Source organism: Thunnus albacares, chromosome 16 (genome assembly GCF_914725855.1).
Source record: "Thunnus albacares chromosome 16, fThuAlb1.1, whole genome shotgun sequence".
NCBI lineage: Eukaryota > Metazoa > Chordata > Actinopteri > Scombriformes > Scombridae > Thunnus > Thunnus albacares.
The window spans coordinates 18,629,882-18,655,995 of record NC_058121.1 but is presented as its reverse complement, the minus strand read 5'-3'; the positions used below and the strand labels follow the sequence as shown (position 1 = coordinate 18,655,995).

At 40.8% G+C, this 26,114-nt stretch overlaps 2 protein-coding genes and 1 long non-coding RNA gene across 11 annotated transcripts in view; 2 read left to right on the top strand and 1 right to left on the bottom strand.

Annotated features, from left to right (window-relative positions):
• Nucleotides 1-605: 605 nt before the first annotated feature.
• On the top strand, nucleotides 606-9,915 carry LOC122999373 (echinoderm microtubule-associated protein-like 1). Of its 6 annotated transcripts, none has more exons than XM_044376232.1 (7): nucleotides 606-872; nucleotides 4,940-5,137; nucleotides 6,145-6,274; nucleotides 7,637-7,738; nucleotides 8,359-8,387; nucleotides 8,590-8,616; nucleotides 8,886-9,915. In XM_044376232.1, exons 1-7 carry the CDS (start codon nucleotides 716-718, stop codon nucleotides 9,158-9,160), a joined length of 918 nt encoding a protein of 305 aa, XP_044232167.1. In that variant the 5' UTR covers nucleotides 606-715; the 3' UTR covers nucleotides 9,161-9,915. The 6 variants fall into 6 exon arrangements, with proteins under 6 accessions (XP_044232167.1, XP_044232166.1, XP_044232164.1 ...); XM_044376231.1 differs by having other exon boundaries at nucleotides 8,356-8,387; XM_044376229.1 differs by having other exon boundaries at nucleotides 4,907-5,137; nucleotides 8,356-8,387.
• Nucleotides 4,133-5,003, bottom strand: LOC122999374. Its single transcript, XR_006407707.1, has 3 exons — nucleotides 4,926-5,003; nucleotides 4,295-4,364; nucleotides 4,133-4,197 (listed from the first exon to the last, which is right to left on the bottom strand). It is a non-coding gene; the product is annotated as an uncharacterized LOC122999374 (long non-coding RNA).
• Nucleotides 9,916-13,541: 3,626 nt separating the features above from the next.
• The window catches only part of evlb (Enah/Vasp-like b), a 49,294-nt gene continuing 36,721 nt past the window's right edge, over nucleotides 13,542-26,114 (top strand). For 2 of the 4 annotated variants that reach the window (XM_044376791.1, XM_044376790.1), the window contains exons 1-2: nucleotides 14,764-14,879; nucleotides 25,926-26,064. In XM_044376791.1, coding sequence (XP_044232726.1) covers nucleotides 25,970-26,064 — 95 coding nt within the window. In that variant the 5' untranslated portion in view covers nucleotides 14,764-14,879; nucleotides 25,926-25,969. Of the gene's footprint in view, nucleotides 14,008-14,763; nucleotides 14,880-25,925; nucleotides 26,065-26,114 lie in introns of those variants that run through there. The other 2 variants (XM_044376792.1, XM_044376793.1) reach the window with 2 other exon arrangements.

The window sequence follows — 26,114 nt, the reverse complement described above, 5'->3', positions numbered from 1 at the left end:
GGAGACCCTGACACAATCGCCTAAATGGCTTTTCACCTGCTCCTGTTGTCTTTCTCTGTTGGGCTAATTACCACGTCCGGCTTATTGTCCTCTTGATGACTGTTATTAATCAAGTTCTGCTCCCTAATCTCTGAATCTCATCATCCTTACTGTACAACCAGGGCTGGCTACACCGGATGGTAGCCTGATGTAAGCTCTTTTGGGGTGTGTAATTGTGTGCTTGTCTGCAACTTTGCGTGCAACAGCAAATTGCGTGAACCTACCCTGCTGTGTGTTTTTGTCAGGACTGTGTTTTCTCGGCATAATTGTTACTCATCGGTTTCCTCCATGAAGCAGTTTGCAGAGAGGAGTTATGCAACTTATTTTGCAGGAAGTTGTTTTTAGGGCCTTTAATGTCAAAGTGTTTTCACTATGTGAGGCCTCCCTGACCCCTATGTGCATGCTGCACAATATACAGACACACACACACCACAGAGTGTCATCTTCCCCTGGCTGATGGCTTCAGATGGCTTACCGGGTCCTTAATCTGTCCTCTGAGTGACATCACCCTCTCCCTGCACCCTTAAGGGACAGCAGGTGAGAGGGAGGGAGGGAAAAGCGGGAGGTGGTGGCCACCGGTGGTTTAGGGAAGGTGAATTAGCTTAGCAGTGTTAAACAAAGCGTAGGAGACTACAGAGTGTGACACAGGATCACAGCAACGCGGTCTGTCAGGGCCATGGCAGCGGGCACAGCAGAGGCACACATGGAGGAGATGGTGGACCAGGGTCTGGGGATGGAGGAGACGGCCCATGACAGTCTGCTCAGGAGGCCCTCATTGAGGGAGATCTACCACAGCGATACACTGCTGGCACCCGACACTGACTTCATGACAGGTACAGAGTTCAGCAAGTTTAGATGTTGAAGGGCCAGTTCACCCAAATTCCAAAAAAAAAATCTCACTTGCTTCTATTGGTATGCAGCTCTGCAGATAGTTTTGTTTTTATTTGCCAAAGTATTCGGATATCCGTCTCTGATATTATGGAATTTTTTTAAATCTTAAAACCTGTGCAAATGAAACCCAAAATGACTCCAGGATACTACTACAGGCAAGTAACAAAACTGAACTGGCCCTTTAAAGTGTTCTGTATGAATGAAGTGCATACTTGCATTACTTGCAATTTTCCTTGCACAGCAAAAAGAGACGTTTACACTTCCTGCAATTTATCACCAACTGGGTGCACATAACATGTATGGTTTGCATACGTTTGCAAGATGATGAAATTGATTAAACATGCTGAAAGGTCTAAAGGAACCTCCACTGTCTTTAAAAAAGTAAATGCAGACCCTCTACATGTATCACTCATTGACTGAAGCTAATTTAAGTTATATTAATGGAGTTGAAAATGACTTAAGTGATGGTTTGTCTTTTATATGACCTGTGGCTGAACTTCAGATGATTTTTGAGAGTGTTATGTCTCATAGGACTTAATTTTTTTTATTAACATATTGCTCATATCATACAAAAACCTTGTATTGCCAATTTTTGATAAATTATCTGTTTCAGTCGGGAGTATAAAAGCCTTTAAAACCTTGGTCAAAAGAAAGAAAATGAAAAAGGTATATTAAAAGCCTTTATTTAATCAGTCATATTGGTTAAAAATCAGACTGGTTTTGACCTCACAGGACCCTCATGATTACACCTGGTACTCTACTGTACATAAAAAAGAAAAGCCATATTTCTTCTTCTTTGTGTCTTCTTTATTGGCACCGTAGCCTTTCACTTTAACCTGTAAAATACTTATTTTGAACAAGCAAGTTAGACTTAAACACTTATCCTGCATCTATCTATCTTATCTGTCAAAGAATCACGGTCAAATTGGTGTTACGGAATGTGCCTCAGCTGAGGAGATTTAGGGAAATGCCTTGTCCCCCCGGGGGATATTAGTATCAGTGGACTAATATGTGAAGGATTGCTTGTGCACACGTGGCCTGTGTGTGTCAGCATGCAGCATGCTGATATGAGCAGACAGATGCTGTTCCTTCATTCAAGAAACACCATCTGCAGGCAGAGATTAAAACACTCAGCTGCTTCTCCACGCCGCAGCTATACCTTATATATTTTCATTTGACTAAGATGTATAAGAGGCATATGAATTTTGAAACTGTTAACGCCGTCCTGGCTGTGTGTGTGAATGTGTGGATGTGTGGATGTGTGTGTGTGTGTGTGTGTGTGTGAGTCAGAGACACAGAGACAAAATTAATGCATGTGTTTGTATGTGTGTTTACATTTGCATGAAAGGCATCCAGGGAGCTTGTTCTTTGTATAGCTGAGTTAGTGCAGAGATTGAGCTTTGGGCTGCTAATTCCCTTTTACAGCACTGGGATTATGTGTTATTCTAATCCCAGTCCCATATGGGGTGTGTGGAGGTGGCACGAGGATGATGTCACGGTCAGGACAAGAGGAGAAACAGAAAATCATAGGCCTACACTCTCCATGAGAGACAGATTACTGCTGGCTGCACGCTTGAGTGATTACACTGAAAGTCTTCGCCCACAGCAGATCATGGCTGTCAGGAGAAAAAACATATATCTCAAGAGAGTCACAGCTTCCCGAAAAACTGAGGAAAAGTCAGTTTAATCATTGGAGAAAATGCATTTTTAGAAACTATACAGCAGGTTTCCAGGCTTCATAGACAATAAATACTGAAAACAGTTTAGTTATTTGATTCCCAGCTTTTTTGTCTGGAGTTTTAATCGATTTTAACTATTTCATATTATTAATGATATTGAGATGATGTAATAGTGGATGATACAATGATGTTGCATGTGATTGTCGCTATATTTAAGTTTGCACTTGGAGTTGCAGAAGCTGGACCTTTCAACCCTTTACACATTAATTTTAGCTATCGATACTTTTAGCAGGAGTAGCTAAAAGATAGCTAGTCTACTTTTAGCTATCTAGCTATCGTTTCAACTATTTATATCCATTACTACGATCTCAACCATTATCCATTACTTTTAGCTATTATTAAAAACTGTATCCATTACTTTTAGCTAATGATTTTAACCATATATCCATTACTTCTAGCTAACTGTGTGTGAAATGCCTGCCCTTGTAGTTACATATCGTGTTCAAGTGTTATCGCTAACTCATATACACAATTTTAACCAAACTGTAATTTCTATTTGATCAAATTAGTTGAGCTACTCCACAATCTTTACAAGTACCCCCCTTTGAACTGCAGACGTATCACCGGTTTAGCTCAAGTAAAAGAAAATACACACATGGACACAGATTATGCAATTGATCCTTTTGTTCATAATCAATTTTAAGTAACAAGGAAATGATGCTTCATCACACAACTGTTCTGCAACTACAGTCAAGCATGAACTGAGGTTTTCTTCTGCCTCTTCCTCCTCCTCCCTACAAACACAAGTACAAGCCACGCTCAGGTTTACTTCTGCCGTTTCCTCTCTCTGTCTCTGCATCTCTCACAGTGACATGGGGCTTATGTGTGGGGGCGGGGTCAAAGAGGCTCAGTCTGAGGGATTATCATTGTACTCTGCACACCCACCCACACACACACATACACACACACAAGTACACGCGCACGCACATGCACAGACAATTTAGGTTGAATTGGACGACTGCTGAGTTTTTAAGCATGATCAGCCCCACCCCCACCTTTATAAACGCACACACACCCTGAACAGAGGGCTTTAAGCTCTGTAATACACATCACCGTGTCCCAGTGTGTGTCAGGCGACCACCGAGGAAACGTGAGAGGATCAAAACACCAATAACTTCATCTCCTGCTGCAGAAGCCTGGATGCTGTAAACACAGAGGTGGACAAAAACACCAGAGAGGCAGCCCTGTGAGAGTGTGTGTGTCGCTGTGTGTATATGTGTGTATGTGTGTGTGTGTGTGTGACATAAGTGGAGCAAAGGAGATGAGATCTTAGTGGACACCAGCCAGTGGATCAAAATCAGATGGAGGGAGAGCCGGCCTATCTGACTGGAATCAGAGGAGGAAAGAGGAGCGAGAGAGTGTGCTCACGAGAGGAGAGGAAGAGGAGGAAGACATCTGGGGCGGTGGAGGAAGGTCCACCTGGCCAGCAGAGACACTCTGAACACTCATCAGTGTCCAGTGTCTCCCACGGTATTCACATCTGAACTATTTTTACTGTGTGAGACTGGCGATGGCTCGTGGTGATTGCCTGCAGTAAAAATAAGTTTTAAGGAGTAGAAATTGTTTGGCAGAGAAATTACAGCATTAGTGACAGTTAAAAGTGTTATGAATGTGTGCTGGGCTACCTTTGTTTATATGCTGCTGTGCTGATCTTCTGTGTCCAGCTGTGCCGTGACCTCATTAGCTTGATTTCTACTATACACACAAGAACAGGGGATTTTAAAGAGCTTATTTCTGTCTCTGTAAAATTTAAAAACACTCTGATTATATGTAACATTTTGTTCCAACAGGAGATTAGCCTTAAAAAAAGGTCTTTTATGGTAGAGTTCATCCAATAAATAATGCTTTGACTGTAGTGTTTTTACAGATTTTCTCTTACCAAATGGTCCTGTGGTTTAAGTATGAGTCAACTGTGTATTGCATATTAATTTTTTTACTTGGCAACTTCCTCTCCCCCTGTGTGTGTGTGGTTGTGTCACTGTGACCCTCTGAAGCATTACTTGGTTAACAAGGTCTGTTGCTTCGTGCTTTTTGTTTGTTTGCTCTGAAATGTGCATTTTTAAAATTATGTAGACATGGTTTGGAGACAAGCAAATGTTCAATGAATTCCTCAGATGCCTTTGGGTTTTTTTTTTCACTGGACTAACACTAGCTTTAAATAATTCCATAGTTATGTTATGACGTTGAAAAATCATGACATGTGAACAACATAACCTGTCTTTCTATCTTATGACTAGATTTCCTGTTTGAACTCACTCCCGTTCCTGCAGATGACCGCAGCTCGGCGGCCAGTGGCCTGGACGTGGCCGACCGGCTGACCTATCTGGAGCAGAGGATGCAGATGCAGGAGGATGAAATCCAGCTGTTGAAGATGGCTCTGGCTGACGTCCTCAAGAGGCTCAACATCTCTGAGGAACACCAGGCTGCTGCTGCAGCAGCTGCTGGAAGGAGAGCGCCGGGAGCCAAAGGTGAGCTAAGATCCATGTTTCGTTTTGCTCTACTGTCGTTATTTACATGTCAATTTATTGATGTGAGGTCTGTCAATGTGTGGAACAGCTTTTATCTTGATGACCTGTACTGTATATTGGACATTGATTTTTCTATGGATTATTGTATGCAATGGATGTTCTTATCAGCTTTACTAAAATTAGTTACTGTAAGCCAGTGTTGTTCAACATGCATGAGGGTTTTACAGTACACATCGTATGTTCAGCACACATAACTCTTTGATATCTAAATTTGAGGGATGCTTGCTGAATGATTATTTTCATTATCAAAATATCTGACAATTGTTTTCCTTTTATTTACAAAATGTCAGGAAAAAAAGGAAAATGCCTGTCACAGTTTATTAAAGCTCAGGCTGATGTCATTAAATTGCTTGTTTTGTTCAACCAACTCTTCAAACACAAAGATATTCAGATTACTTTTACATAAGACAAGGAAAAGCAAATAATCAAAATGACTGAAGATGATTTTTCTGTCAGTCATCTGATCGATTAATTGACTAATTGTATGATTCCTAATACTTTTACATATAATATATTCAACATATATAAGAAGATTATTGATTGATATGATTTTATCTGATTTTTTTCACTTACAATAATCCATCTAGTGTTAGTCATACTGTACATGTCAGTAAATGTTTCTACACCTTCTCACAGACCAATAGTCAGAAATCCTAAAATGTGTTTAGTATACATAGATGACCTAAAACATCTACTTTTTATGTATAGGAACAGACATGTGCACTCAATCAAGTTCCAGTTATTTCATTTTCAACTGTTTTATTTAATCAGATAAAAAACAGACCAGTCACAACAGTGACTGAAACAAAAAGTCAGCAGATTTAAGATAAAAGAAATAAAATACATCGAAATAAACCACGTAATTACAGCCCTTTACCCAACATACACAAACACACATACATCATCCTCACCGCCGTCTGTCTGCATGTGTGTGTATGTTTCCACAGCCAGGCCAGTGTCTCTGGCTCTGCCCTCCAGACCGCCCATGGTGACCTCCAGCGCTGCCTCCCTGAAGAAGAGCTCCACACTGCCCTCCAGCTCCACAGCTAGGAACTACAGCCCAACACCGCCCCGGAGGTAAAACACTCAGTAATATGATTTAAAGAGACATAAGTATTAAGATATATATGCAATATAAAAGATCATTTTTAATATTTAGAGCAGATCATATTTGGTGTTTTCCATGCTGATTTAAATCATAAAAGCTCTTTTACATAGGTCTAATTTAGCTTCCATACAATAAAACACAAAGGTTAAAATTGTTGATTGATTTCACAGTTCATTGCTCACAATGGGAATCAATCACAGTGGCACAGTTCTTCTAAATCCTCTGACAGCACTCCTCATGAAACACACCCAGGGCAACAAGTGACGCAAAAACTGTCCTAACAAACCAGCTCAGAGTGAAGCTTAAGTCTCATTATCTAATGTGCAAAAGCAATCAGCAGATAGCCTCCATTATCCAAGAAGCACTGCACATGGATGCTCAATAATTATTCCAACACTCTCCTTTATTTCAAAGCTATAAAGCAACACACTATTTCTGCACATCTCTTCCTCTCAATTACCTTTCAAATGATACTGCCATTAGATGCCATTAGTCAGAGAGCATGATAGGTTTTCTCTGTGGTACTTTAATGTGTGATTGCCATATCTGGGGTATACTGATATAATTGCACAGAGAGAAGTAAATCTCCATTCACTTAAGCCTGTCCTTTCAGTGTTACGATGGAGCAGCGAGCATCATCATCATCATCATCGCTGTCATCATTAGCAACCCTGGAACATTTCTCTCCGCTAATTAACTCCACTTTTTTTCTCCTCTCTTCCTCATATTGATGTTCCTTTCTTTTGCTTCTTCTCTTTATTACTTGATGCCTTCAGGTGCTTCCCACCCATTGATCTTTCCTTCTTTTATGTGTCAGAGATTCCCGTCGCTCATCTGAATTTCTGAGCAAGTTGATTTCTTGTCTTAGGTTAAATTTTTAGATACGAAAATGACCAAATTAATTTGAATTTTAAAGCTTTTAAAATGTTGGAAATTTTCCAAAAGTTAGGGATTAAAGTCAAATATTTAAATAGCAGTATTTAAATTTCAACATTACACAAAACACATGACACAAAATGTAATTTTAAATAGACACAAGGCAAGTGCAAATTATGTTGCCCTCAAGAGGCAGCAGGTTATTTTTTTTTAATTTTACAGTAAAAGCTTGAACTACCTAAGTTTCCATGAATCCTGTTACAAGATAGCAGTAAACTGCAGCTACATTTCTTCATTGTAGTGGCTCAAATGTTTGTACACTTTTGTATTTTGCTCATAATTTTTTATGTCATCTCTTGTATACTGAGATGATTTCCTGTCAGTTCCTGACTGTTAAACAAAAAGACTACCTAAAAAAAAAAGAATATGACTTTTTTTTTTTGTCTTCCTTGCAGTGGTGTGAGGAGCCCAGCAGGTAGCCTGAAGGACAGTCCGTGCAAGACTGCCAAAGCACGACCCTCCTCTGCAGCCTCGACCTCTAAGAAAGTCCATGAAGGGTAAGCTGCTGTTCCTGCATCTCTGAACTCATACTCTGTACACAGGACTTGTCCTCAATCATACCATGAAATTAAAAGATGCCTTTCTGTGTAGGTATTGTGCATCTGAGTGTATTGCTCTGAAATCTAACATATGCATGGCCAAATATATTTTCAAAAATACATTTTCACAATACCGTTTATCAAAATCTTTCCATTTCCTCTGCTTGTAAAATGTGAGTTTTTTTCTGAGCTGATCAAGGTACAATCAAATTTCTCAAATCAAGTCAAGGCAATGGCTGTCCCCCACATCCTGTTTCATCCGAAAACATCTCAAACCACAGAGGAAGACTACATTCTCAGAGCCAGTACATAGGACCTTTAACCGTGAAGTCAACCTGAAACTGATCTGCCCATGTGTGACGCTGTGATGTGTCACACTGATACATTACTCACACATTGTGTGTTTCAACTTTTCTCTGTAGCCTTTAATACAAAAACATACATGCAGTTGCAGAACTTATTCTGACAAAATCAGATTTTCTGACTCTCTGTATCAGCCCATCTCTCACACTGTTTTGTCTCTCCTTCTTTTGTCCTTGTGCTGCCTCCATATCACATTTTCCTCATTACAACAGCAGCAAGTCCAAGGAGGCTGCAGTCAGTCTAGGTAAGAGTCTCTGCTTCCATGCAGTTGTTTTTTTCCAGGTTGTAACTGGCCTTATTCAGCCTCTTAAAATGGAAAAACAGCTGCTGTCTAAGCTTATATAAAAGAGAGATACGTGATTTAGCAAGAGACTGACAAAACTTGTTTACTACATGTAAAAACTGCAATATGACCTCTCTGACCTCTGTGTGTTATTTTGGTGCAGGGACAAGGCGTGTGACACAGTGCAAAGGTAGGATTCATCCCTGACTCCAGACTAATTCCTGAAAATACAAGAAATAGCCATATATATATCTATACTATCATGAAAAGTTAAGAGAATAGTGGTTGAGCTGTTTTTTTTCCCACATCTCACCATGACATCTCAACCCTTGCCCCCCTGTTTTTGTCTCCCCCCCCATCTCTTCTTTTAAAATACCCACACTGTCTGCCCTCTCACCCTTCCTGCTGTCCGACCTCCACTCTGTCTGCCTCCTCACCTCATTTCACCACTTCACTTAGTGACTATGCAGATCTATCTGAGCCCCCTCGCAAGAAAGACTGGGTCTTCTGAGGCCGCCAAATCCACAGCCACTGTGCCTGCCAACGGTGGGCGCGTGGCCACACCTAACAACCCTCAGGCGAAGGGGGGCACCAAGCCAGAGACGAGGAGGAAAAACCCATCCTTCACCTTAAACCTCCAGAAAACCACAACCAGTCAGAACGCACAGCAGGAAACATCCAGCTACAAAAGCCCGCTTAAATCCCCCAGCCAGTACTTTCAGATCTGCTACTGAGGAAGAAGAATTTTCTGTCTCATGGCACAAATTTCAAATTTACTGTTGTTGACTATAAATTTGAGGGCAAATTGAGTTTACAAAACCACAATGTCAAACAAATGAGTGAAACAGAAACTGCAAATAAAGACTTTCTTTCAGTTTGGACAAAACAAGAAAAAGATTTTTTAAATGTGGAAGACGTAAGAAGAAGTAAGGATGACATGATTTTTCTCTGTAGCTCATCCATTGTTGAGTTTTGGGTGTGTAAACAATGTCGCACTTGCAGCAATTTGTAACATTTCCATTTAGATGTTTGGCTTCATAGTGTGAGTGACTGACTTTGGCAATACAGTGTTTTATGACATATTTATTTCATTTTGATGATAGTTTGAAATGCACTTTTTTTTTACAGTCTAGTCGTAAATCCATTTCTCTTCATTGTTTCATTGGATGCCTGCCTGTGTTTAAATCTTCTCTTCCTCACTCTAAATGTGAAGTCTTCAGTGTGTTTGGCATGGTAAGCATGTGTGTCTGTGCTGTAGTCGTCTTTGAACGCTGACTGTGTGAGTCACGCGAGAGGGAAACTGTGTTCAATGTCAACGAGTGTGTCACTGAGTCTGTCTCATGCCTGTTTGCTGTGATGTTTCCAGTTTTGTAGTTGACGTTCCACTTTAATCTTAGTTAATATATGGTGCTATACGTACCCGAATCAGCCAATAACGCTCATTCTAGTTCAGGACTCAAACAATAAACAACTCTGTTGTGATCACTAATGGATATGACTCTTCTTTAGTGTGTGTTCTTTAGCATGTACAGGGTCTGTTCAACTGAAGAAGTTGCCTGAATGTGATGTATTCTTCATTTAGACAGGATGAGATCCCATTACAGAGTGTGCTGCATTTTCCTGGCACGGTTATATCCAATCAGCCCCTTGGAGAGCAAGAAGAGCGCAGTCACCTTAATCTGATGTTGAAGCATTTCTCTGATGAAGGGAATGGCCTTTTTCAAAAGTGACTCCAGGGCACAGATGGCGACTGAACAGTTTTATGTGCAGGAAAATGATGAAAATCATGTGCCATGACCTTTTCAGTGGGATAAACATTCAAATGAAGACTTATGGAAGCTGAGTCTGGTACATTATGTTTTTGTATTGTTCCATTCATATTTTTAGACTGGGCTGATTACATTTATCCCAGTCAAAGTCAAAACTCATAAATCCTGTTTTAGCCTTGTTTGGAAACATGATGATAGTAAAGTCTGTTGTGACTTTCCATAAACTTGTGTGAGACATTGCAGAGGTCCATGTGGCAGCGAGCACACAGCTTCAGCGCCCTCCTGTGGAGATAAAAGCCACAGAGCCAAACAGTAGTCATCACAGAAAGGTAATATCATATGTGTGTTACTGTAAGGATGCACCAACCCTTTCGATCTAGATAAACCAAACCAAAAAGTTCCACTGAAACAGGGACTGAACTTTTTCATGACCACCCAGACAGCCAGGAGCAGGTGTGACCTAAGGGTGGATCCAAATTCATGTGCTCTTTGCAAATTGGGAGGACCTCTGCTGGTGAGAAGGCAAAACTACCTTTGAGGTATAGCAAACACTTGCATTGCTATACAATGCTGCAATAAGATGTTCAAATAAAAAAATACATTTTAAATATATTCTATAATATTAATATATAATATTGTTGGCAGGGCTTCTCTATTTTTCCTGCTTTTAACCAAATAAATGTGTAAAGCAAGCTAATGTACAAGAAAACACATTATGGTTTTAATGTGGAACTGACTGCAGTCCATGTGTGATGTAATGCAAAGAATATCAGGTGCAAGTGAAGCCCTTTAAGGTTGGATGAGGTGTATTTTGCTGAACAAAGTACATAACCAACAGCTTCATACAAATACCTCTGGCTACCTCTTGCAAATAATGTTAAAACCTGAATCCTGAAAGAAAGTTAACAGGCTGGGCAGACATGAAAGGGATATAGGGGAGAACCGGGGTGAAAGTAACACAGTGATTTTCTCCAAAAATCGTGTGGATACATCATACTTTCACAGAGTTTTACCTGAAAGCTATTTTCGATCATGGTAAGTAAATTCAAATTAAGTTGTGTTTATTGTTTCATGTATCATAGTCACGATCATTTGACAGATTATTTAGTACTTTAACATGTGCTGAAGTTTGCCATGTCAGAGTTTTTCTGTATAGACGCAAGTGAGGTTTAAGTGTCAGGAGTTACTGTCGAGACGATTGTAACAGGCGTTTATTTTGTCCCTGTACAGTAACAACGAGTGTTTCTTTCACCCTACTGCTAATGTGGTCACACTGTGTGTGTTACAGCGTTCATTAAATTATGTGTTTGTCATATTGCACCAACAGAATATGCCAAGAGTCCTGTTGGGAACAGCAGAAAGAGCTCTAGTTGACCCTGAAGTCTAGGAGAGGGTGTTTTTTGATGTCTCTTGCAGAAGCATCAGTGTCAGATGTGCACCAAAGGCACACCTCATCTTAAAATAAATTACATTTAACTGTAAATCACTCGATATGATTTGAAGCAGGAATTTAAGGAAATGCAATGTGTTGATGGGCTGAAAAAAATCTAAATGTGCATCATTGATTGTTAGGCCCTGTGTTCTAAAAATGATTTTTTTTTTTTTTTTAAGATAAAGTACATAATATGTTTGCGATTACATAATAACAAGGACATTGTCAGACATTTTTAATAACAACAAGAATAATATAATCGTTTCACTTTTGTCCCGACAGACGGGGTCGAAAGTAACAATGTCAAATTATAACAAAGTCTTTCAACATTTATAGTAAATAGCCCCTGGTATTGATAGAACATACATATAAGTTGTTGATCACAATGAAAATAAGTTTCTGTCTGTAACGTTATCTTTTAAAATGACGTTTATCTGAAAAGTGTTACTTTTGTCCTGGTTCTCCCCTAATTTTAAAATGGAAATAGTGTGGAAAAAATTCGAAAAAATAAAATCCACATGTTGGTCTTGGTGATCCTGATCATTTTAAAGGATAAATTCACTTCTTTTTTTTCTTTTTTTATTACAGATAGATAGATTGGCTACACACAATAAAAATAGAATACAGTAGATTAATAAGTAATTGTGTCACACAATGTCAACATATTAAATTACATAATTTGCAACATGGCTTCAATCTTTAGTTGTTTTCCAAATCTGTAACTGCGTCATTTGAAACAGTCAACTGTAATGTAGTAACTGTAACTGTAATAAATCCTAAACTTACATGAAATTTCAGATGGACTTTGCACACAGAGGAAGGAACTTACAGACCCGCTTATCTGTCCTCAGTGGAGACTGAACTGAGCCCGTCTGTCCTCCACGTGAGGAAACAACAGCTGGCTGACGCAGAAAAAGACAGATGTTTTCTAGTCTGTCCTGCCTGCGGACAGGTGTGTGTGCTGCTGTCGTTTTTTATATGGTATCACACTGTGACTCTATTCACACAGGTTGTCATTCTGTACAACAGCATGTAGTGTAAGCCATCAAACAGAGTTAAGAAGAGGATATCACAGAGAAAAACACAAAGTACAAGATATAATGACATAGAAGATAAAATAGCCACGATAGCTCTAATAACCCTTAATTAATTTAATTATTATTATATACATTCATACTGCACTAATACTGCATTTATACTGTATATTTCAACTAATATTTCTTATTTATACTATTCTAGCATTTTAACACACTTTTAGATCCCATTTCTCAGCATTATTTTTAAACTGTTGTTATATATTGTAGTATGATGCACATATTTTTTTTTTTTTACATATTTCTTATTTTTCTTATAATTTCTCTATGCTTATATACATTTATTTTCTAGAATGTGAGCAACTGTAATATGACCCAGTTTCCCCTTGGGGAAGTATTTTTGATTAAAAGCTAATTCCCACAGTATGGAATATTATGGAAACGCAGCACTGATTTTAACTAGTTCACTAGTCAATTTATTACAGATTGAAGGAAATAAAGGGCATATAGCCACACACACACACACACACACACACACACACACACACACACACACACACACACACACACACACACACACGCACCATAACCTTTATATGCTCTTAAAGGCTTAAAATATTTGTGCCAATCCTTGTATAAATATTTCTAATAAATAGTCACATCACTTTCCTGTTTATTATTCTGCTCAGATTCAGATTTATAATTAATCACATGTACTATTTTTTAATCAGAAACAAAAGAAGACATAACTTTTTTTTCTCAAAGAGGGTGGAGTGCGTTTGTTTTGTATACCTGCCTGCACAGTAGCTACATCACCAGACCGAGGGCGCCACCGTGCAGCAAAACCAGCAACACAAATATTTCAGCAGCCTGCTCTCCCTCCCTCTCCTTCCTCTCCTCCCTCTCACTCTCTCTCTCCATCCAGCCTCCCAGTGGTTGAAGGGAGGAAAAGATGGCACCTCAGGAGCTGCTGTCAGCCACTCCGCCCGGCTTCTCGTCCTTCGGACAGCGGCGTGCTGCCTGCTGAAATGGCTCCGACCGAACCACCAGCCGCCTGACAGACACCGGAGAGCAATCACTTATTTTAAAAGACAGACCTGAAAACTGTGGACATCCGTGTAGCATTTATCCACACCCTGTCGCCTTTCCCACCCCCCCCTTCAACATCTGCACATCCAGCCGGCTGCAGGCTTCGCCGGCAGCACCGCTGTTTTTATTAAAACATCCAGAGCTGCTGCTGCTGTTGGATCTGGATCATTTTATAAGAACTGAACTGAAGGGACAAAACACTGAGCAGATAGAAAACATCATTCATCTCATTCAAACGGACAGGAGAGGAAGATGAGGTAAGCAGAAGCATGCGTTGCTCTTTTGCTGCACAATAAAACGCAGACTGCGGTGATTCTACTGCGTGTTGTTATGAGATATTAAAGGATAAAGCAAGATAAAGACAAAACATCCTTTTAACAGGCATGCTGTTCGTTTTATTGGCGCAGTTTGACTCAGAGGCCTGTGATGTGCATGTCACCGCAACACAAAAGGTGTACCAGATGAACACGCGCTTTTATTGACCGGCAGGTCACCTGTTTGCCGACAGAAAATGAACCTTTAAAAGAGACAGTAATCACAGCTGAGCAAGATTTCCACATACAGAGCCAGAGGGCTTTGATATATGAAAGCTAACATCTCTGACTCCAGCTCTGTGATGTGTCACGTGGAGGTTGTCTGCAGAGAAAAGGATGTGTTGTCATGGAAACCAGACTACAACTGTGAAATTGTGATATACATTATGATACTTAATTGCGACAGACAGCTGACACGTTTGCATCATTTGAGCACACCTTTGTATGTGATCACAGATGAAGCGCGCACACGCATACACACCTTCCCAGCTGAGAGCCAATCAGCTACGAGTATTCATTAGAGCATCCAAGTCACAGCTGTTTGCGGGGATGCAAGCACTGGGTTTACTGGCTGACTGTGTCGGCCAATCAGGTAAAATGTTACTGCCAGGACTAGCCGGTGCAGCCAATCAGGTGTAAGGCTGCTGCTGCGCAGGGTGGGTGGCGCCAGCACCAGCATTTGGCACAGGTTCACCATAAACAGGAGGAACCCTGAGCTGACTAATTGCCGTTGGCGTTGAAATCTGTGTGAGTGAGTGTGTGTGTGTGTGTCCCAAGGTCAGAGTGGGATTTGCCACCAGAGTGCCCTGCAGTAGGTCAGTGTCTGTTTTCCCCCTCAATCTCTCACTGCTTTTCTTATATGGCTTGACATGAGCCCTTGAGCAAGGCTTTATATACTCATGTAAGTTAATACAGTAGTCTATTGTATGGAAGATGGCAGATTAGATAAATGCACAGTGACATGACCAAGTGACACCGCTAATTACCATCTTAGATTTGGCAGATCACATGTTTTATTCCATCTTGGAACAAAACATTTATGCTATTTCATATTACTACTACTACTATATACTAATTGTCATATTGTTTTTTTTCCAGATAAAAACAATAAATGTATTTCACTATTCTGTAATGTCTAAATTTTCGATTATTTTTGTTTTCTGAATTGTTCCTTTAGCTGTTACACCACCATCCATATTTTTTATATTATTATAACTCTCAACAACAGTGTTCATCAACAGCACACTCAAAAAATCAAGTATTTTGTAGTAAGCACACTGACTTTTTGAGCATGCTTAGTATGTAGTATGCAGTTTTGACAAAGCTTTATTCCTGCATTGTGATGAATCTCATCCTTATCAAAACTAAAACATGCTGGCTGCAGAATGTACTTATTTCACGTGTGGATCTACAAACCGTTGCCAGTCGAAGGAGTGTAACTACAGAGGTGCTGGGTTTTTGACAAGCTGTCTGCTGATACTGTTATAGTTTGTGTGACAGCCACTTAAATACACAGCTATGATATAGTATGAGGGATTCTGTGCTTCACGGAGGCGCTCTGTAGGTGGCAACATAGACTATGACTCACCACAACAAGCCAGCACTTGGTAGAGTTTGGTTCAGCTCAGCTGGGTGCATGTGAGTGAGTCTCTGCTGGTCTGTGTGTGTGGTCTTTTGAATATATCTGCCTCTCTGTTCATACAGTGAGTTGTGAGTGTGACAATGTGTTTATCTTTGCTGCCCTGCTGTAGTGTGCATGTTAGTTGGATTTAAAAAAAAAAAAGAAAAGTTGCTGATATGCTCGAGCTCCACCTCAAACACACCGTACAACTGAGGTCAGATACTGCAGCATCAAGTCAAAACACTAAGACTAAGTTGTTTTTAAGTGTTTTTAAATGTTGCAGGTCATGGAAAAGGGTTGAGTATATATAAATACAGAGTGGTCTACTCTGTTGTTCAAACCAAAAATTCACAGCCACTCAAAAGAAGTATGCACAATTTATATTCCATATTTTGTTCCATATTTGAGTTAAATAATAAAAAAACAACCAAGGCTCATGCTTTATAAATCCTGGTAACTGCTACTCCTATTTGTGTTTTTCCTTTCACCAATTATTGAAGGAGTGAAAAGCTGTATCTGTTTCTCATTCGTCAAGATTAGATGCATTAGTTTCAATTATCTCCAGCTGTGGAGAGGTGGAAGGTGCCTCACGTCTCTGGGGGAAAATATTGGGACAGTAAAGCTTGTGTCAGCGATTCTAGTCCGGGAATTTGGGGTGAAGCACTGATCCCTGGCTTGATGGAGCCTGTCTGTCTGTCTGATTCCTCTTCTGGAGGTTGAGCATTTCTCTCTTCAGTGTCCTTCTTTGCAATCCCTTCCTCTCTCCCTCTTATTGATTAATAGACTGTGTTTTGCAAAGGCAGCAGCCTCTTTTCTGCGTTAATCTACTGGTTTGACACTTCACCAAAAATATATGGTGTAGCTTTTAAACCAAACAGGAAAACAAAAACAGCATGACAACACCGTCCTTGGAACATAGTGAAGGCCTTAAACTGCCCAACCATCTACCAACCACTGACTATCACGCATTTTTCACATTTTGCTTATGTTTGGGGAGGTTCACATCCTCACCCACTACACCAAATATTGCAGTGCAAGAGAGGAGTGGTTCAAAGGTTGTCCAAAGACCTCTGAGAGAGATTTAAAAATACCTGTCCAGTACTTAGTTAAGTGAAGAGCAGGACCAGAAGGAGGGAATAAGAGACACAGTCTGGATTTTACACCTCGCACATAGGGGACTCAACCCATATATTTTGGCAAGTTTCTCTTTAGAAAGATAAAGATATGATGTAGCTTTTTGTGGTACATACAGTAGACACTGCCATGACATCATCTCGAGTGCTCCATAATGCTGAAACGAATGGTTGATTAACTGACTTGTCAATCGAAAGAAAATGAATAGCCAACAAGTTTTATTATTGATTCATCGAGAAGTTACTTATCAAGCAAAAAAGCCACAAAAAACGCTGAAACTAGCAAAAAATTTTCAGCTTTGCTTGTTTTTCATGTCAATCACTATCAAATATTTCTGGGTTTTGAGCCGTTAGTTTTTGTGATTGTGATGTGAATTCCTGACACTTTATAGACTAAATAATTAAATAATCAATTGAAAAAAACAATCGAGTGGTAACTATACAGACCACGAGGCATTTTATTTACTCTTTGCAGACAGATCTATAATTACATTGCTAATGTGAGAACACTGAACAAATGGCTGATTTCTTATCTTTTTGTCCGTTTCTGTGATAAGACTTTTGGTATTATAATAATCCAGTTTGAATTTGTATTCCAAGTAGTTGCCTCATTTATTTTGTATTGCCATCTCTCTCATAAGCCCAATGCAGAACTGACATTTCACATATGGTAGAAAATATTTATAACAGATTGACACTAACTGTCAGTCTGCGTTGATGACTAACTGCTCAGGCAAATGCTTCTCTGACTAACTTGTACTGAGGTGAAGCTTTGCGTAGCTGTTAGTAACATGTTAAGTGGTATACTGTGACTAAACGATCCCTGTCTTCATTTGCTTGTGACTGACCCACCCCTCTCATACAGTTTGACAGCAGGATTGATGTGTGGTTCAGCCTGCGGCCTCAGCCCTCCCGTGGTGGCCTCCCGCCATCGCCGCCTCCCACATTTGCGTGGATTGGAGTGTTTCATTATTATGCTCTGAAAGCAAAGTGTGGGCTCTATCGATCTGGCAACATCAGAGTTGCCTGATGTGTATTGACAGGAACGGTTTGTGGTATGTGTGTGACCCATATGAAACAGCGTGCTGGTTTATGCAGGACAAGGGCAAACACATAGAGGTGAACTCAGTTTAACCTGGATGCTCATTCATACCAGCAGGCTGTCTAATTCAGGTGCATGAATGTAGCTACTGTAGGTGTGTTCAACAGGAAAATCAGCTTCAAAGAGGTTGCTGATATGGGGGGGACAACTTCAGCATGTGCATTTCCTAAATACACCAGCACTGTAAACCAATATTCAGTGCATCTGGTGCCAGACCTAAAATAAATCATGAAAACGTCATGGTTTATGGTGTTGGCTGTAAAGTATTGCCGTACCACAGAGTCATGTCTTGCAGTGGAGGTCAGATTTCTCTCTCAGTGCATTGTTCTCACTGTACAGCTGTGTGCTTTGAAGATTGCACAGGTGTGTGATCTTGATTACAACCTCGTTATAAAGTTACAACCTTAAAAGTTGAGGTTTTGTTCCTGAAAGTGTTGGAATTTCCCGTCAGGTTACCGAGGATGCGACCATCTCATGTTCCCTCAGCATGGTAAACACGGCACTGCTTTTTCACACATTGTATAATTTCTTAAATGTTCCATGGCTTCTTACCCAGTTAAACATGTCGGTTTGAAATGTGGCTTTCACTGTCTTCAATGTTATGCTAAACTGATAACAGTTGCGCTAATAAGATAAAATGCATAATGTCACAGCTAACAAAGCTAAACGGCAAGCACTAAGTTACAATTAATCACATGTTAAAGGAATAGTACGACATTTTGGGAAATAGACATTCGCTTTCTTGTTGAGAGTTAGATGAGAAGATAGATACCACTCATATTTGTGCTCCAAAAATGTAGCTACAACCAGCAGCCTGTTAGCTTAGCTTAGCATAAAGACCGGAAATAGGGGAAACAGCTAACCTGGCTCTGTCCAAAGGTAAGAAAATTTGCCTACCAACATCTCTAAAGCTCACGAATTAACACGTTATATCTTCTTTGTTTAATCCGTACAACAATCAAAGCACAGAAATTAAGATTAACCAAGATATAAAATGTTAATTAGTGAGTTTTTGAGATACTTGTACGCAGATTTTGTAACCAAACCAGCTTAGTTGTTTTCCATTTTTCCAACTTTTGTGCTAACCAAACAGATATGAGAATGAGTGACATTATCATCTAACTCTCGACAAGAAAGCGAATAAGCGTATTTCCCAAAATGTCCAACTATTCCATTTGGTTTTAGACCACAATGAGATGGCAACATGTAGCCTTTCTGCTAACAGTTACAAATAACCAGGATGCTTTTTGATTCATTTTGCTCTTGCCAACTACACTTTAAGCCAAAATTCGTTTAAAAAAAAAAAAATGCTGTTGATGGAGCAGAAACAAGAACACACAGACATCTGTGACAGTGTATGACCGCTGAAAGTTCAGCTGTGGTAGCTTGTTGTTTAGTTTCTCTGCTTGCACTAATTAATGGACTTCCAGTGACTTGTATACATTTATATATTGCAGAAGCTGTATCTTACAGCTTGTACCATGTTGCTTGTGCAGCCGCATCGCATTTTTGAGCAACAACATGCACATCTGTCATAATGCATTTCAACATACATGTAACCTGAAATGGAGAAGGATGTAGCACACTGTGATACATCCAGTGTCAGGTGTGAGGTCACGTGTCTTGTCTCTGTTGTGAATCTGTATATTAACACACACAGTGCATTCTGGGTAATGACAGTGTGGTTTATGAGTCATAATTATGCACACTGGGGCGTCACAAGGCAGAGTGTTGAGGCTTATCCACACAGACGCATGTGTGTGTGTGTGTGTGTGTGTGTGTGCCTGCGTTGCCTGAGTTGCCTGAGTGTGTTTAAGTGAAAGAGAGAGAGAGAGAGAAGTAATCCAATCTTTGTGAATGAGAGGGAAATCACTCCCTCCTCCTTTTCCCCGCTCTGTCTCCCTTCCCCCTCTGTGTCTCCTCTGCCAGCTCCCATTGGTGTGTGGCGTAATTAAAATGATCAGCTCATGTGAATCAGACATGTGTGTGTGTGTGTGTGTGTGTGTGTGTGTGCATTTGTTTGCAGCTGAAATTCAGTCCTGAGGCCTGAGAGGATGAGCTAGTGTGAGTTAACTGAGAAGACAGGAAACGTCAGAGATCTTTAACCTCCTCTCTGTCACACCTCTCACACTCATTTAATCCCTGTTCTTTCTCCACCTCACTTTACCTTTGTGTAGCGTGACTACATACAGGTGGATTGTGGGTGTTGAGGGGATGAAGGGAGTGGGAAGTCAGATTGGATTATACAGAACGACGTGTGACGTATGTGAATATAATCTGTATGTATTTGGACAGTGACACATTTTTTATTGTTTGGACTCCAGAACATTGGATTATAAATGAAACAATGACAATGAGGTCAAAGTGCTCACATTCAGATTTAATTTGATGGTTTTCACATCTACCGTATATTGCATGAACTGTGTAGGAATAATAGAGTCATTCCTAAATCCCCCAATTTAAAAATAAAAACAGTTGAACAATTGGCTGCTCAGGTGTTTCTTGTTAAGGTGTGTTTCATTTCATGGTAACTTCGAAATAATTGTCATCTCTCAATTTGAGGACTAAATAAGTGTCAATGCAAGTAAAGCCGGCCATCGTGAAGCAGAAAAATCAGAATAAATAAGAGATAAAACTCTTTGCAACTGTCCAGCAGTTAAAGAAGACTTCTGATATGTGCAAAAACTACCATTAAGACAAGTCAGCATGGGCTGGCACAACCTCAGAGAATTGATCACAATCTTTTTACACCTCAAGAGTAGAGAGGCCAGGTTGCAGTGGCAAAAAAAGTTCACTTTTATTGTCTCCCTCAGGAGAAACTTTAATGTAATATCCATTACTTGTGTTTAACTGTGATATAGAGTTCTATGCTCTTTCACAGAGAACAAATGTCACAATGCAGCCAAAACAACCGGACATTTTTAACATATTTTTCTTAATGTTCCTTGGCCGTAACAAAATATGGAATAACACTGGTGGGGGAAGCACTACAACAGTGTGCCTACTCAATGGGGAAGTACTGCTACTTTAGTAAGTAAGCAGGCTAGCAACTGTACATAAAAAGGTGTCTAGATACAGTCCACACTTAAACATACTACACTTCTACATACAAGTGCTAAGTCTCAGTTTTAATTTGAGTTGGTTTACATCAATATAGAGAGAACTGTGTGGGAGTTATGGCCCTTTTAACACATGGTGAAGCACAGAGCTTGAAGAACCAAAAACTGTCCAAATACTTACTGTCTGGACCATTTATAGACAGATGAGGCAAAAAAACCCACAATAAAACATGACAATATGAAGATGTTCTGTTGTATTATTTTAATGGAAATGTACCAGCTGATTAAAAAAAGTAGTTATTTTTCAAAAAGAATAAAAAGTGAACTATGAACATTATGCATTACCCAGCACCTTCCAGCTAACCAACAGTGCTGCCTGTAGTGTATCAACACACTTCCCAAATCTGATGCCACCTTCCCTGCCAGTCTCTCATCAGCAGCATCATTTTTCTCTCGATCTTTGTTATATTGACCCTGTCCTGTCCTTCCTGCCCCATGTCACACACACACACACACACACACACACACACACACACACACACACACACACACACACACACACACATACAGGCACACGTAGTCATGCTGTGCGTGGGACAGAAGGCCATCCCTCCTGCTGTATGCTAATAGCCAGGTTGTTACAGTAGCAGTTGGCTACACTTTCTCTCTCTCCCTCCCTTCCTCCCCTTAACACACACACACACACACACACACACATGCATGCATGCACACACACACACACATTTGCACATGCTCATACAGTGGAAACAGAGGTGTGTAGCTTTGAGGATTAGAATAAAATCTGCTGCCTGTTTCAAACCTGAGAGTAGAGATAGATTGGGGGATGGGTGTATACTGTAAGTGGAGGCTGGATGTCCTTTCACCCTTTCTCTATTCTCTCTCCATCTTTTTCTCTCTCCCTCCCCCATGTTCTTGCCCTACCTCTAACTCTCTCTCTCTCTCTCTCTCATGCAGCTTATCTTCATCCCTCCCAGTCATTTAACTCAGATGGACAGACTACCTGTCTATCCATCTGTCCACTCCTCTATCCCCTTCCCTCAACCCCTCCTTCTTTTTTTCTTTTACTCCAAATATCCCAGCCTCCTCTTTCATCTGTATGTTATAAAATCATTCCTACTTTTTTCCCCATCTTTGACCCCTGATCTGTCAGTCTGCTGTGTTTTTTCCTCTTTTGTTTTTTTCTTTTACTCAGTTTCTCTTCTCTGCTTACATCGAGACTGAGGCTGTATACTCTCACAGTACCGCACACAAACACACAAACTAGAGTGAAGACTACAGTGGTGTCCATTTTGGTACTAGAATATGGTGGAAGAAAGAGAAAGATGAATGAAGTTAAGTCAATGAGAGCTAATTTTCATCTTGCATCTTACGTTGAGCCATAAAGAATTGCTTAGTTACATGGATGCTCTTATGTCATAAAAAAACGCCACAGATTTTAGATTTCTGACATAACTTGATTTGTCAGAAAGAGATTATATCATCTAACTGCAGATTTTTTGGCTTGTTTTAGGAAAATAAAATTTAATGTCTGAATAGCAGACTAAATGCCTTAATCCGGGATCAGACTACGTAATATCAGCCCAATAATGGACTGACCCACACTGGGGTCGACACAAGGTGCAGCATCATGATGTTAGAATGTGAGCATTTTTTGCCTTCTTACTTAGTTTTGTAACGTGCTTTGCGACGTTGACCCAGAGGAGCACAGAACGCACCTGTTGGTGCAATATCACCCTCTGTTCACTATTCTAAATGTATGCCGCAAACCACCACGCTCACCCTCTTTCTGCTATGTCAGAAGGATAGAGACGACGCACCAAGCGATGATGGATGATCCCAGTTTCACTTTCATTCATATGTAAATATGTGTTGGTACTGTCAGGTGGAATAGTGAAGTTGGCCCCTGGCTCTTGCTCGTTCTCCCTCGTTCACCTACAGTATGTCATGGAAGTTGTATAGAACGCCATGATTGGTCTAATGTATAGTCTGCCGTGTCTCTGGGCCAAATAATGGCAATAATGTATGACCTAATTTGACACAGTTACCATCTATAAGGTAAAACATTTTGTAATCTGATCCCGGCTTTTTATTTTCAAGTGCATCATTGGCTTATAGCAGCTTGTGTTAAACAATGTGGATTAATGTAAAATACTCTAACATTCATTGCCTGAACTTACCTTGTATGCATTAATCTGGCTGCATGGAGCTGTTGGGCATAAAAACTGTTTAACATTTAAAGTGGCTGCTGAACTGACAAAACAAGCTGAAACAGATTTTGAAGCCACTTGACTCCACCAGTGAAGTTCAGTTTACTCATCATAGGAAGTACCACTCAGCCTGTAAAAACAGAGGTTTTTTTTAACAGAAAAGTTTGCCTTACTAACTGGCATGACTGGCATTTACTAAGCTGGGGGGAAGTATGGGAAATGTAAGATCTAGCCTTTTTGGCACTTGACCCAAACTTAAAGGACCAATGTGTAGGATTTAGTGATATCTAGTGGTGAGGTTGCAGATTGAAACCAAATGAATACACCTTCCCTCCCCCTCCCCTTCCAAGCCTGTAGGAGAACCTACGGTGGCCGCAAAAGTTGCGAAAAACGTGAAAGGCCTTCTCTAGAGCCAGTGTTTGGTTTGTCCATTCTGGGCTACTGTAGAAACATGGCGGTGCAACATGGCGGGCTCCATGGAAGGGGACCCGCTCCCTCTGTAGATATAAAGGGCTCATTCTAAGGTGATGAAAACACATTTCTCATCTTCAGGTGATTGTAGACTAATTAAAACATACTTATGAATATTATATTTTATTTCTGCCAAATCCTTTCCATTAGATGCCACTAAATTCTACACACTGGACTTTTTAAAGTCAAGATATCTCAAAATGTGTCTCTTGCAAGCCTCCCAACTTTGTGGAGCACAAAATCACTGGAGTACTGCTTTAAATTTGTGCTTCACTTCCTCTGGAACTGTAACGATGCCTCATCTCTGCACGCATGCTACATGATGCAACTTAATGCAATCTAATTTGAAGTAAATATCTTTCTCCAGGGTCTAGTAAATATGTGAACTAATATCACATGGATATAAAGAGCACAAGGATGAAATTAGATTTATTCCACTAGGTGAGACTTGTGGCCAAACAGCATTGTATGTAGGCAGAAAGCCAGCTCTAAATTGCTGTCAAATTGCAATGCCGACTGTCGTCCACACCAATTACAGAGCAAACCATGTCATGCAACAACTGTAAAACCAGTCCGATCAATGAAATTGCCTGCTGGCAAAACACAGCAGGACAGATATGATGTGGATGATGTGAGGGGAGTGAGCTGTACTAGAAAGAGACCACGGGTGGGATATTTTCCCGGGATATTGGAGTGTGTACAGTAAATATGGGAGGGATTTATTGGTTACTGGCAGACCAATGTGATTGGAACCTACCCAGAAGATTAGTAGCCACACACCACTTTACTGTATGTATCACTATAATCTACATGTATCTGGATAAATGGAGCACATGAATATTAAAAGGGCAAATGTTTTTATTGCATGGACAAATTTGGTGGCTTTCTTTGTGTTTTGTCGATAGGAATTGACCCTTATTCCACTGTTGCACTATTTTATTTTATTTTTTTCCAGCATTTTCAAATTGTATGGTGTCTTTTAGGAATATTTTATGAATTGAAAACCTGCAGAAAATGCTTTTCTATATTGTAATGTAAAGGTTCACATTCATTCTGTTCACTGGCAGTTGAGGCTCATAGTAATGTATTGCTTTTTTTCATCCCACCTGTATCCTTTTTTATTAATGAACATCCATTATAAGCTTTCAGTTCGTGTACGTACATGTGTGTGTGTGTGTGTGTGTGTGTATGTGTGTGTGTGTGTGTGTGACTGTGTTGCATCCGGAGCTCCACCCAGGCCTGGCATGCCACCTCAAATCATATGCGAGAAAGATGGGAGCCATCAGATGAATTAAAATCTGTTGCTCCTCCTCCTCGCCTCTCTTCCCTCTTCCCTCTCTCCAAGCGGGCTTACGCATCCTCGCCTCAGCCAATCCGGCAGCTGAGAGAGGAGAGAGCCGAGGGGGGGGTAGGGGGTGTGAGAGGAGGAGGAAGAGGGGAGGGGGAGGAGGGGCAGGACCAGCAGCCTCCAGGGCTGGCGGCCCATCGCTCTTGTCACAGCTGGGAGGGGAGGATGGCTGGGAGGGGAGGAGAAGGAGGAGGGAAGGGGGGAGAGGGGGGGGGGGGGGGTGGAGAGGGAGTAGGTAATCCAATGAGACACAGAGAGGAGAGGCAGTGCGAGGGCAACGCCTCACAGCACCGGGAATCTCTCTCTATCTCCATCTCTCTCTCTCTTCCCCCCCCTCTCCTCTGCCTCTGAAGCGTAAAAACCAAAGGACTCTCATCTCCCATTCAGTCTTCTCTGTATGTGGCTGAGAGCTGCTATCATATTTTCAAGTCTCTTTCATATTTTCACCATTTCTCCTTCATTTTTTTGCCTAATTTTGCCTCTCAACCAGCTAAAGGATGAATTTGTGACCAAAAACCAGGATTATTTTGGTTACTCGTGTGTGTGTCTGGGAGGCAGCATCTTTTAATGGAATCATCTTTGTTCTGAGCTCACAGCTGCTGAGTGTACAGAGGCTGCTAGTGGGGAAATAGGTTAGTGTGCCTGTTCGGTGCCGGGCAGCAGAGGTGATTGAATGTTCTGTGCACGGAGGAGACCGAGAGGAGGGGGATGCCTTCCTGGCGGTAGCGCTCTCTAGCCCTGCAACCATTTGGGGAGAAGGTGACCGGGATGCTGCCGCTAACCTCCGACCTCTAGCGAAGTGTCAGCGAGCAAATTCAGCGCAAACAAAAGGAGATTGTAGCTGAAGAAAAAGCAGCTGAGACAACAAATACAGACATTTTTTGTTTCCATTTTTGTAGTCGCGGAGCAGGACTGACCTGTGTGTCTGCTGAGTGTGGACACCATGGACATCAACCTTCAGTCGCACCGATTTTACTTCCCCCAGATCTACTGTGCTGATCCGGGGGCTCAGCCGCAGCTCACTGAGTTCAAAGTCAGGTAGGCAAACAGGGGTGGGAAAGGTGTTTATGATGGATCCATCACTTGAT